A 13,188-nucleotide genomic window follows, 5' to 3' on the forward strand; every position below is an offset into this window, starting at 1 on the left:
ATGAGACTGATTTGCCTCCGAAACAAACTTTACTCAAGAAAGTAGCATACATGAAAATGTGGTTATGTGGAACCACATCTTCTATTTTCAAAGATTTTTTTTTCTCTGCCTAGAAGACAGCTTTAGTTGGGAGGTCTTTCTTTCTTTCTTTTTTTTAATAGTTTATTGTCGAGTTGGTTTCCATATAACACCCAGTGCTCATCCCCACAAGTGCCCTCCTTCCTCCATGCCCGTCACCCCCTTCCTCTCCCACCCAGCCCCATCAGCCCTCGGTGTGTTCTCCGCATTCAAGAGTCTCTTATGGTTTGCCTCCCTCCCTCTCCCCCACTATTTTTCCCCTGATTCTCCCCCATGGTCCTCCATCAAGTTCCTCCTCATCCTCCTATACGTGCAACCATATTGTATCTGTCCTTCTCTGCCTGACTTATTTCACTCAGCATAACACCCTCAAGGTCCATCCATGTTGCTACACATGGCCAGATTTCATTCTTTCTCATTGCCATGTAGTATTCCATTGTATAGATAAACCACATCTTCTTGATCCATTCGTCAGTTGATGGTCATTGGGGTGCATGGGTAAATTCCTAGGAGTGCTATTGCTGGGTCATAGGGGAGTTCTATTGTTAATTTTTTGAAGAACCTAGTTGGGAGGTCTTTTTAAACATTCTCTCTGTTATGGGGACAAATTGAACTCAACCACAAATGTAGTATGATTATCTTTTAAGTAACTTGTAAATCACTGATAGGTAATATGCTATTACTCTTATTACAAAAAAAAAAAGATTCATCAGAATTATGACTCAGTTTAACTGAACACAAATTTTATTTTATTTTATTTTTTTATGTTTTATTTATTTCTAGGAGAGAGAGAGACAGCTTGAGCAGGGGAGGGTCAGAGAGAGAGGGAGATACAGACTCCAAAACAGGCTCCAGGCTCTGAGCTGGCAGTCAGCACAGAGCCCACGTGGGGCTCGAACCCATGAACCGCGAGATCATGACCTAAGCGAAAGTCGGACGCTTAACCGACTAAGCCACCCCGGCGCCCCCACAAATTTTATATTTTTTATAATCTTAAAGCAGTATAAGTAGTTTTAAAAAGTTTAGATTTAACTAACCTATGAAAAATAAACTCAAAACTTATTTTAAAAATAAACTCTGTAATTATAAACTAAAGGAAAATACATAAAACTTTCTTTTTTTTAGACCGAAGGTATTAGTCTAATTTTCTAAAGATTTACCTTAATTACATGAACTTGGATTCTCTTATAAAAATGTTTCTGAGATAAGATTCTTTTTTTTCCTGAGCTAACAGTTTCTTAAGAAATATTTTTAACTCTAGCATTTTTAAAGAATAACAATTTCTATTTCTTTATTTTGTGTTTGTTTTGAGGAATATGAGGTTTAAATAGGCGCCCATTTACCCCTAAAACCAATCAGAACAGAGCACTTTGGTTTATGGGTTGTAATAATTTTTTAATATCCTCCAGATGTAGGGAAATAACTTCACACTCACACAAGAGTTAAAGGCTTTTCTGAATTACAGACACACAAATATATTGAGGACTTAGAGTTTCTATCCTGTAATGTCAGCTACAGGTCAAACAAAACACAGAAGCACAAAAAATTGCCAGTCAAGATTTCAAGGAGCTGGTGTCCTTTGCAATGGACATAGAATATGTTCTTATTTCATTTGGGCTCACACATAGGCAGACAGGAAAACAAAAATGCTAATAAATTCTCTGATCACCAAATGGTGAGACCATGAAACCAAAGTCTTAGTCGTTACCACCACCAGTGGGAAATAACTGATTAGCCGTGCATGTTACAAATGTTGTAATGAAAATATCAGCAAAGGGGTTAAAAAAAAAAAAAAAACCTGGAGAAAAAGTGTGTCAGTAAATTTATGTTGCTGCTTAGAATTCACTCTACAGGGCAAGAAAAGGGATATGGGGGGCTTAAGCAACCCTTGAGATATACTTCCTGTCTATTTGGCTTCATAGAGTTCACTCTCAAAGGGACTTCCAAAACTGTTAGAAAAGGAAGCTTTTAGAAAGTGGTGGAGCCAGAAATATTCATCCTAGGAGGTCTTTTCATATCACCTTGGGTTCCATCAAGGACAGTCCTTACTATAGTGAGCCACTCCAATGCGGAGAGTAAGATACTTTTCTCAGGTATTTTAGTGATTAAAAAAAAAAAAAAAGAAAGAAAAGATCAGGAATCATTTCAGAAAGATTATCTGAGAATTAATTGAGATTATATATGTGATATTGTTTTGAAATATATAAATTGGTATTTGATGGTTTATGTGTGATCAAATTAGACTGAAGTCAGATCTATAAGACCTATTTGTGTAAGTCCATAAAAATGCTTGCTATCAACAGCTTGATTTAAGGTAACAATCTTGTATCCCTGATAAAGCTACTTTCTCATGACATAAATCATAATTCATCCTTAAGTTGATTTATTATTCCAGTGAAATAGGGTACAAATTTGAATCCGTACAAGAGTATGACAGAAATTCTGTGCACATTTATTCTATACATCATCTTCCAGTATTACCTATAACAGTACTGCACCATGGAAATATAATGCAAACCACTTATGTAATTTAAAAATTTTAGTAGCCACATTTAAGAGTAAAAAGAAATAGGTGAAATTAATTTTAGCAAACATATTTATTGACCCAGTATATTCAAAGCGTTAAAATTCAACACTTAACCAATATAAAAAATTGTAATGATATATTTTACTTTGGGGAGGTAATAAGTCTTTGAAATCCAGAATGTATTTTGTATTTAGAGTACATTCAGTTTGAACCAGCCATAGTTAAGGGACTCAAGAGTCACATGTGGCAAGTAGCAACTGTATTGGATAGAACTGATCTGTAGGACTGCTTTATGGGGACTCATTTAGCCGACACATCTTATGTCATGCTGTTATAAATAGAAGTCTCCTGGTCTAATAGCTTACTAAGTGTTTAACCTAATGGCCCAGGGAATTGTGGTTTCCTCACTCCCATCCCATGGAGTTTATGAAGTAGAAAATGCATTAAGATTCATGTCACTAAGAATTTGTTCATAAAAACAACATACAGATTAAAGTAAGGATTTGCCCTTTACCTTTCAAGTCTTTTGGACCCAAAGTCATTAAACTCATTATTAGTTTCAATCAGTTTATTTAGTACGAACAATGATAATAACTGCTCTAAAATGCTAATCAACTATATCTCTCATTACTTTCAATTTAAAATATTATTTTAAACAAACTAGCAGTAAAGTCACTTGTCGGAATTACCAGACTCTGAAAAGACTTATTCCTTGATAGCTGCCATTGGGCAAATGGTGAATGAACTATTATAATGGAGTTTGAAATTTCTTCAGATAATAGCCAGTATAAAAGGCACATTTTACTTGGAATTTTTTTACTTTAAATCTTACCCTGAACATATAGTGTATAACATATACACAGAAATAATTAAATCTTACTCTCTGGCATCCCTCAGTAACCTATTCACCTTCCAAATTCACTATATTCCATCTGTGTATTCAAAACTAATTTTTGAAACATTTAATCATAATCTTGAAGGAGGTTAAATATGTTGCTGCAACAAAATTTCATTTATAAATTAGTTGTTTGGAATTTGCGACTTTAAAAAATAAATTATGGTGTTTTTTGGAAAGCCTACCCAAGAGCCTGTTTAAACCATACTATATCTTTAATATATATTTGTAGTGAAGAAATAGTAGAAACATTTTTGCAGGTATTGTAAGTAAAACCAAAAGATAATGCTACTGAGTATATTATTATGTAAGTTTCAGGTGTACACCTTTATTATTTGACATTTGTGTTCCCTACATAGTGATCACCCCCAAGTCTCGTTACCATCCATCACCACACAGTTGACCCTCTTGACCCATTTCACCCACTGCCCAACCCCCTTCCCCACTGGGAACTGCTAGTCTGTTCTTCGTATCTATGAATTTGTTTTTGTTTTCTTTCATGTGTTCATTTGTTTTGCTTGTGGGTTCCTCATGAGTGAAATCTTTGTCTTTCCTCATCTGATTTACTTTGCATAGCATATAATATGTTCAAGGTCCATCCATATTACTACAAGGGACAAAATGTCATTCATTTTTATAGCTGAGTAGTAGTCTACTGTGTAAGTGAACCTCAACTTCCTTACGCATTCATCTGTCAATGGACACTTAAGTTGTTTCCATATCTTCATTATTATAAATTACAATACTACAGTGAACATATGAGTACACGTATCTTTTCAAATTAGACTTTTTGTATTCTTTAAATACCCAGAAATAGAATACCTGGGTGTTATTGTAGTTCTGTTATTAATTTTTTGAGGAAGCTCCATAAAGATAAGGAAATCGTAACGAAAAGCCTGGTTTATAATAGGTATATAGGTTAATTGAAAGAATCTCTTTGAAGATTCTAAAAGATACATCTGGATTCTTTCTTAAGCAATGGGAGAAAATAAACTTCTAGAGTTAGGCAATGCAAAATACAAATAATGGTTCCTCCAGTGTCTAGAATGTGATGCTGAATTGTCTTAAATGTAAAATTGGAACCATTATATCTACTCTGAAGGATAATCATGAGGATTGAATTAACTGAGATAATACAGTGCTGAGGACAGAAGGGTGTTCAGTGGCCCTTATTTCCCTTCCCTTTGATCTTTAGTATGCTTCATGTCACTTCAAGATATATACCTTTTCTTTGGTATATGAAAGTTAGGTATAGTTATGTCCCAAACCCTACTCATTACCCATGAAAGAGGTTTGCTTCAAATGAAATGAAAGGAAGGAAAAGAAGAAGAGTACAGGGGAGAGGGACTTAAGAAAGTCTCTTAGGAGATTATTGAGCAAATATCATAGAAGTTAGAAAATAAAGGGGTTGAGTGAAGAGAAGAGGGGCAGGGGAACAGAGTTAGATTGCCCAGTATGGAATTGATTGGTCTGTAATCATCAAAAAGCAAGAAAGGTTAGTGTCTCTCCACAGATTAAAGGTTATGATAAAATTCAGTAGGACAGGTAGTACCCAGTGCCGGCCTCGTTCATTTGGTTTTCTAGTACTAAAGCAGGGTTGGAAGGTAGGAAGTGATCTTAGGGTAGATGTAATTAGGAAAAGGAGGTATGCCAGCAGCCATTAGTATTGCAGGACCTAACAGGAAGCTCGTAAGACCAGCAAATGCCAGCATTTTAATTCCTGAAATTTTTGCTTGATATTTATTCATTTGTACATCTTCCAAACAGAAAGCTTTTCTGGTATAATGATAAATCATGTACTGTGGTAATGTTCACATAGAAAATGGTTAAATCAGCATATTAGGTGAAAAAATATATAAGTGTCTTAAGCCTCATATAGGACTTAATCCTCTGTGTTAGCCTAGCGTGAATCAAATGGAAAAAGAAAGGCCTTCCACTGTGCCTTGAAGGTAATAAGGAAAGACATGGAAAAGGTAATCTCCACGGTAATCAGAGCTTGAAAGATCAATACTCACTTAGAAACAAATAGGTTATCAATTTCTATTCATACTCTACCACTGTCGCAGCTGGAGACCATGAGGAATAATGACAATATATGTCAGTAATGTACTATGTGACCCTAAAACAGTTGTTAATCAGATCTTTTTAAAAGCTACTTAGAACTGTGAAATGTGGAATTCTTCAGTATTCTCTGCTTTTGTGTGTCACCAGTTTCATACACTTTATGACCAGAAATCAAAGTCATTCTTTTAATTTCAGATTTCTTTTTACTATGCCCATCTGGGCTGTTCTCGACATGCCTTTGTTAACGTTTGAAAACCAAAAAGGACTTTATAATTCAGGTCAGGTTAGAGATCACCTTTTAGTGGCTGATGATAAAAGTTAAGACTTTGGATGTATAAATGGGTCTTCACTCCCATGAATTTAATAGGTTAAAAATAGGAGAGACAAGTCCTATCCCTGTAAATTAACCCCTGCCTATGACCCACAGAGAAAACAAAAACAAAACCACTTTACACTGGCATCCTAGAATAATGAAGTGGATTCTGAAGTTACCTTTTTAAAAAAAATTTTTAATGTATAGTTTTAAGAGAGAGCAAGCAAGTTGGGGAAGGACAGAGAGAGGGGTAGACAGAGGACCCCAAGCGACTCTGCACTGATAGCAGAGAGCCTGATGCAGGCAGGGCTCGAACTCACAAATGGTGAGACATGACCTGAGCCAAAACTGGACACTCAACCGACCAAGTCACTCAGATGCCCCTATTTATATTTTGAGAGATAGAAAGAAAGAGAGCAGGGGAGGGGCAGAGAGAGAGGGAAAGAGCTCCAAGCCAGGCTCCAAGCTGTCGGCAAGATCCCAGTGTGGGGCTCTATTCCACGAACCAAGAGACCATAACCTGAGCCGCAATCAAGAGCCTGACGCTTAACCAACTGAGCCACCCCGGCACCCCTCAAGAAACATTTATGAAACACAAACTATGAGCCAAGCGCAATACTTGGTGCTAAGGACGCAAAGATAAATGAGAGCTAAGGCACTAAGAGTCTGGTCAGGTTGTCTGGTGAACCGGCGGTCCGGTGAGAAGCCCCGCAGTGACTACTTTGACACAGTGCGTAGACCTGTAGTCATTCTTATAACTCTGTGTCAGGTGAGATACTTCAAGCTTCCTCGATATTATTTAATTGTATTTAATTCCCACAGTTATCCCCAAGGTGTTGTCCCTCCCAATTAACATAGATGAAGGAACCAAAGCACAGTTACTTAAAATAGCTACGTAAGGTTAAATAACTTGCCTAAAAGAAGTAAATGGTTTGTTCTGCCAAGATTCAATTTTAGATCTGTCATTTTTCATTCAGTTTACCATGGCTACTTCTAGAATTGTTTTTATTCCTACTTTAATTAATGTAATTTGGTGATAAGATACACCACATTAATTACCTAATGTTTAATAGTGAGTTAAAAATCCTCAAAGCAAATTAATTAGTGAAGGACATCTCATAAAATTTTTCTTCCTAACTTAATTTCAGTGACATCTATTTGTCTTTCATGTCACTTAAAATCTTAACCAGCAATATGGACTTCCTGCATGCCTATGTGATTTACAGGTGAATCAGTAATACCTTCCTCTGTATATTCTCATATCATTCTTTATCCAATCTCTTTAATCATACTTTCCGATAATCCAATACTGAACATAAAATATTGCTGATATGTTACAAACTTATAAGACTGATGACATCCAGCCACACTGATTTTCAGGAGGAGACTGAGGAAGATGAATGGTTGTAGCTGTGGCCCAACAGCTGGCCCTTACAGCTAACAACAAGAAGAGAAGTTCAGAAGGGACAAAGTAATGCTTTATAGATACACAAGAATTAATAGGGACTATATGTTAAAGAAAAATAACTGTTTAGGAAAATGTTGTGTAGATTTCTTAGCATTATTGAACCTAGGGGTGACATGTCATTCCTCCTAGACTTAAGAGAGAATCAAACCACAGGGGAGAAAAAAATATATATATATATATACCTCTGTGTTATACTTGTAGTTAAAACTAAGAAACCCTTGGTAAGAATGAATGTTATTCAGTCTCTTAAAATTCAGAAACAGGGGAACCTGGCAGCTCACTCAGTTAAGCATCCAACTTTGGATCAGTTCATGATCTCACGGTTCATGGGTTCGAGCTTAATCTCGGACTCTGTTGACAGCTCAGAACCTAGAGCCTGCTAAGGATTCTATGCCACTGTCTCTCTCTGCCCCTCTCCTGCTCGTGCTCTGTCTCCCTCTGTCTCTAACAAATAGATAAACATTAAAATAAATTAAAATTAAAAAACTAAATTCAGAAGCAGATTTAATGACATCATAAAAAAAGTCTCTTTCCCAACGTAAAAACTACACACAAAAAAACGTTCATATTAAATGCAGTAGGACCGTGTGATTGTTATCCTTAGGTTTTCCACCATGGGAACATGTACTGGGTGCCAGACACTGTGTTTTTGTGAGGTAATAACAACAGAATACCAAAAGAACTCGAGTTTATCTAGTCTTATTTGCACTTCACTTTATTTTATTCATTTCTTCACCAGGTTATACATTGAGCAACTTTTATGTACCAGGAACTATTCTGAGTGTTGGAGATAAAACAGTGAACATGACAGATTTGGAATCTGTTCATGTGGGGGTGGGGGGATAGACAAGATACAAATCACTTACAAAACAGCGTGACAAGTTTTCAGTGATGTATTTAGAAAATATAGGCTGTATTTGAGCATACTGGAGAGCTTGGCAAATCAAGGGAAGTCTTTCAGGAGGAAAATGGCATCTTGGCTGAGACATAAAGGATAGAAAGAACTTAGTCAAGTAAGGATGGTGAGGGAAAGGAATAAATTGGTACCAGGCAGAGGAAGCATCACCTACAAGGCACAGGAAGTGAGAGCAATGTGGCACAACCTTAGAATGTGAAGAAGGGAAGATGACAGATAAGTTTCTAGATCATTCGGGATCTTTTAAGACAAACTGAATAGTTTTAGACTTTTTCCTAAGCTATTGAAGGATTTTAAGCAGAAATTTGTGTTTTAAAAAGATCATCAACCGTAATGTTGTACAAGCACTCTAGTGGACTTTCATGGGTAATCTAAGATGGCCGTTCCCTACCCAATTCCACAGTGCAGTGAATAGTGCCAGACTGGTTTTCTTATTATGTATGGCCTTAGCTATTAGAAAGAAAATCTGAGTTATAAACTAATAATAACGCAAAGTCATTCGTCATTAAATCATAGAGCACTAGAATTCCATCATGGGTCAGAAAACTGAAGCCCAAGAAGCAAAATGGACTGAAATCTTGTGACAAGTGCCAAAGCAGCCCGTTCAGGCCCAGACAGGCACCTCCTGACTCCTGGATGTCGTCCTCTTTCCAGGGCCCTTCACTGTTTCACCCTCATGAAGGTTTCAAAGACCGTCATATTTTATGTGTCTGTCTCTGAAACAGAGCCACTGAGCTCAGGAGGGTCAGATTCCTGACTCCTCTTCTTCTTTTTGTCCAGGAACCTTTCACAACCTTCTTCCTCAATGCAAATGATGGGAAATTTGACCATCCAGATCGAACCTTCTCATCGGTTGCAAGGTCATGGAGAACCAGTCAGAGAGATACCTCTGATGTAAAGGTAGGCGCTTTTATTTGTTGATACTGATTTAATTTCAAAAATGCTGAAATCTTGGTTTTTTTGTTTAATTGGCTGTATAAGACATTTTATACTGCAGTTTTTTCCCACCGTATTTTAAAATCATGTGGCACATCTAACCTAAAAGGAAACTGGAGGAAATCCTTTTGAGCATCACAGAAAATGATTCAGAATTCATTTATATTATTCAGTTAAGGTATTTTTGTTATTTCAAAAAATTCCTATCTGATTTAGATCGAATAATCTGGAGATGGAAAGAAAAGGCCATAAATTGCCTTTCCTGCTGTTAACTCAATATTTGGCCCATTCCATAAAACACAGCAGGAATTGGATTTGACCTTAATGTGTCATATTGTTATAGCTTGCCCAGCTTTGGGTTTATGTAGCCTGGGGCAATTAATAAAGCATTAATGACAAGACCCATTTAAAATGTAGGCTTTCTGTACAGACTTAGCTTTTACTTGACTGTGCCTGGGGATACTATGCAACAATACACATTAGATTAAACCAACACACACACACACAATACTGAGGAACAGCCAGAGAGCAGAGTAATTTTACAGTTGGTACTACTTAACTATTGTTAAATACAAAGATTTGTTATTCATTTATATAGGCTTTTGTTTTTTTTTTAAATGTTGTATTCAAAACAATAAAATACATTTGTTCTCTCATTTTTTCTCTGCTAATGAGATATGATCAGGTTATTACACAGGGATACGTGTTTCTTATTCTAAGCCCTCTTTCTTCAAGGTAGTTTTTTTCCTCATCACTGCCACTCATATTGTTAAATAAAAAAATATTATGGTATTATACTTAGGGTCTTAATCCAACAAAAGGCAGTGAACTAAAGTCAAAATTGTCATTTTCATATCTATGCTTATGTATTGCAAACATTTTTAACAAGGCAATTACAGCCATATAGAACTGTAAGAAAACTGGGTGAGTACAACTTTGCTCAGTTCTTTTCAAAAGCAGAAAACAAAATGGATCCAACTAGTGTGTAGCTTATCTGTGTATTTTGTTTATTGCCATCAAAGGTAATTCAGAGCTGCATCCACACTATACCAGGTTATTTCATGTGAAAATGCCTGCTCACTCTTATTCGACATCATCACAAAAGAGAAAATTGACTTTTCAGCCTAATTCAAAGATCCACCCTCACAAACCCACAGACAGATCAGAGTTAATCACTATAATTTACATAGTTTTGGACTTGTTTTCTCTCCTGAGAACTTAATTGATGCTTCTCATCACCAAAAATATCTCCCCGAGTTACAGGTCAGTCTCTGATGACGAATGTTCATATCAGGCTTTTTCCTCTTAAAACTGCTAGGATTTCTCCCAGTGTATTTCTGTTCTAGAACTTTTACGAATTGCTTACATTTTGTTACCATTGTTTTCCTTTGGTTCCTGGGGGTCACATCATCAAGGATAAACACCAGTGTGGCCATCACTAACTGAGGAGGTCTTCTCTTTTTTATCCTCAAGCGGCTGTGCTGAATACGAACGGGACTTATTCCCCCAACCCTGGGCTTAATTAGTTCATAAGAAGCTCGTTTCCCCAGCTTGACATTGCATGGATTTTCCCATTTTCCATTCTCTTTCACATTTTATGATAATATATCTTGAATATCTTTCCACACAGATCCTTTCTTTGTAAAGGCTGCACATTGTACACATACACAATAATGTATTTTGACAATCTCCTGTTTATGGATAGCTCGTCTTTCTCTCTGATTGTTACTGTTAAACACAAGGGCTGTAGTAAACACACTTGCAAAGTCATCTTGATGAACTTTGGGTGTATCTGTAAAGGATAATTTCTATTAATGGCCAAGTGGCTATATACATTTTTAATTTTGAAAGATATTGCCAAACCATTATTCCTGAAGATGGTAATTCACTCCCTAGAGCAGTGTGTGAGGATGCCTCCTTCCCCACGCCCCCTTCATCACTATTATGATAAACGGTGTAATTTTTGCTAATCTGGTGAGTGAAAATAGAGTTGTCTTTGTTTGGGTTTGCATGTCATTAATTATGAGTGAAATTGAGGATTCTGCATATTGACCTGTAAACTTACTCCAATCTTTTCCGATTTTTCAGTTGGGTCATATGTCTTTTTTTTTTTTATTATTGATTTGAAAAAGATCTTTGAAATTGCATCAAGTTTTGTTACAAGTATGGTTTCTCAGTCTTTCTGCTGTGCTGTATTTCGTGCGTGCGTGCGTGCGTGCATGTGTGTGGGTGTCCAAATGTACCAGTCTTTCTATTTATACCCATCAGAGTTTGAGGCCCCTCATTAAGGAAAATTTAGGGAAATTTTTTGCTAAAACTGATAGTAACTTGAGGTTTTTTACATTCATGTTTAAATATACTGATCAAAGTGCACGATATTTTTTCCCTCTAAAATAATACTTCATTTAGCAGGGAAGAATATGTTACCAAGAGTAATATAACTTTGCTAACTGTGTGTTAAAACCCAAGCTTTTGATTTCTTATCCCCCCAGGCTGTTAAATAAAGCATTGGATATAATTTTAAGGAAATGCATTTCCACTTGTGAAGAAAAACATGTCTGCTATATTTACTTAATCATATAAGAAAGAACTAAAGTAGAGTAGATGGCTTTATTCTGTCTCTCTTTATTAGGATCATTCTCTTCCTGTGATAATGAATACAAGCTGGGCAAAGATGGGGTGTTGGTGAAGTGACCTTTCAGGAGCCAGTTCCCCTGGGTTAAGTCAGACTAGTTAGTATTTTATTTATTTTTTTTTATTTCTCTTTTCTACAGTAGTCTTGGTAACAATGACATTCAACTTACTGGAGTTCTTACACTAAGATTCCTTAATGCCTTCAAAAGTTGTTATATTACTTTTGAATAGCTATGTAGATGTCAGAAAAGGTAGCTGTGACAAAATGTCATTAAGGTGACATAGTGTAAATTAATACAGTTAATGGAGGTGCTCACCACTGACTCGTTGACCCATTATGAGCTCTTGTGGAATTAACGAATGCCAGGGCATCAATCTTTTGAAAAAAAGGAAGAAAAGAGATGGCAGCTTTAAAACCTTGCAGTGAATTATATTAGAAAAGTGAAAACGTCTGGGTTGGATTTGATTTCACTAGGAAGCCATAAAATGGTATGCTCTCTCAGCAAAATATATTAAACTGAAATGTCAGATTTGATGCAATAGGTATACAATTATGATAGTGTTAATAGTGGTCTTCTATCACTCTAAGACATACTTTCAAGTCCAATTTCTCAGCAGCTTGAACTTGTCATAAGCTTGTAAATTAGAAACTGTGTTTGAGGATATTTTCTTATTATTGACAGAACGCATATAACACTATTAACTGTACCATGGGGCTTTAGCATAGCTGTTAAAATAAACCAGAAATCACATTTACCGACACATAATGCCTGTTATAATATTCATCTCGCCATTTCCTTAATAATATTTGGTGTCTTTCTGTACTGTTTTTCATTTAGGAAATCTTAAGCTACTTGGACTCTTTCCTTAAAGAGAAGCTGATTAACACAAACCTATCAGTGGGAGAAGAGTAAACAGAAGAGTCTTTATGTGAAGTAGGCAAGATAGTGCCTAAAGTACCTCTGAAGGAGCACACTTAGAAGTTACGATAGTAGAGTTCATTCTTTTTGAATGGTTCTCCATAGTTTGTAAACATGCTTTTTTATTAGTTATTTGATACAGTCTTCAAAACAGCCCTGTGAAATAGCTATCATTATTCTTGTTTTGTAAAGGAGGCTCAGAGATCTTAAGTGGCCTACCTAAGTTCTCACAGAAGATAAGCAGGAATCCAGAAGAGCATTGAGGTCTATTCAGTTATTCGTAGTGCTTTATTCATTGGCTGGCAGGCTGCTCGGCTTCTCCTGTGTGATCATATAATTGTATCCAGCCACTTTAACTAGTTTGGAATAATTGATCCATCAAGTTTTACTTTAGTTATTTATTGCTGTGTAACAAAACACCCTAAACCTTAATGCCC

The 13,188-nt window shown here is 36.2% G+C and overlaps 1 protein-coding gene across 1 annotated transcript in view; it reads left to right on the plus strand.

The window, feature by feature from the left end:
- Positions 1-13,188, plus strand: part of NBEA (neurobeachin) — a 685,485-nt gene that overhangs the window by 602,973 nt on the left and 69,324 nt on the right. The window contains exon 46 of the mRNA XM_077752635.1: positions 9,042-9,161. Coding sequence (XP_077608761.1) covers positions 9,042-9,161 — 120 coding nt within the window. The remainder of the gene's footprint in view (positions 1-9,041; positions 9,162-13,188) is intronic.

This window comes from Crocuta crocuta, unplaced genomic scaffold (assembly GCF_008692635.1).
Source record: "Crocuta crocuta isolate KB4526 unplaced genomic scaffold, BGI_CrCroc_1.0 scaffold190, whole genome shotgun sequence".
NCBI lineage: Eukaryota > Metazoa > Chordata > Mammalia > Carnivora > Hyaenidae > Crocuta > Crocuta crocuta.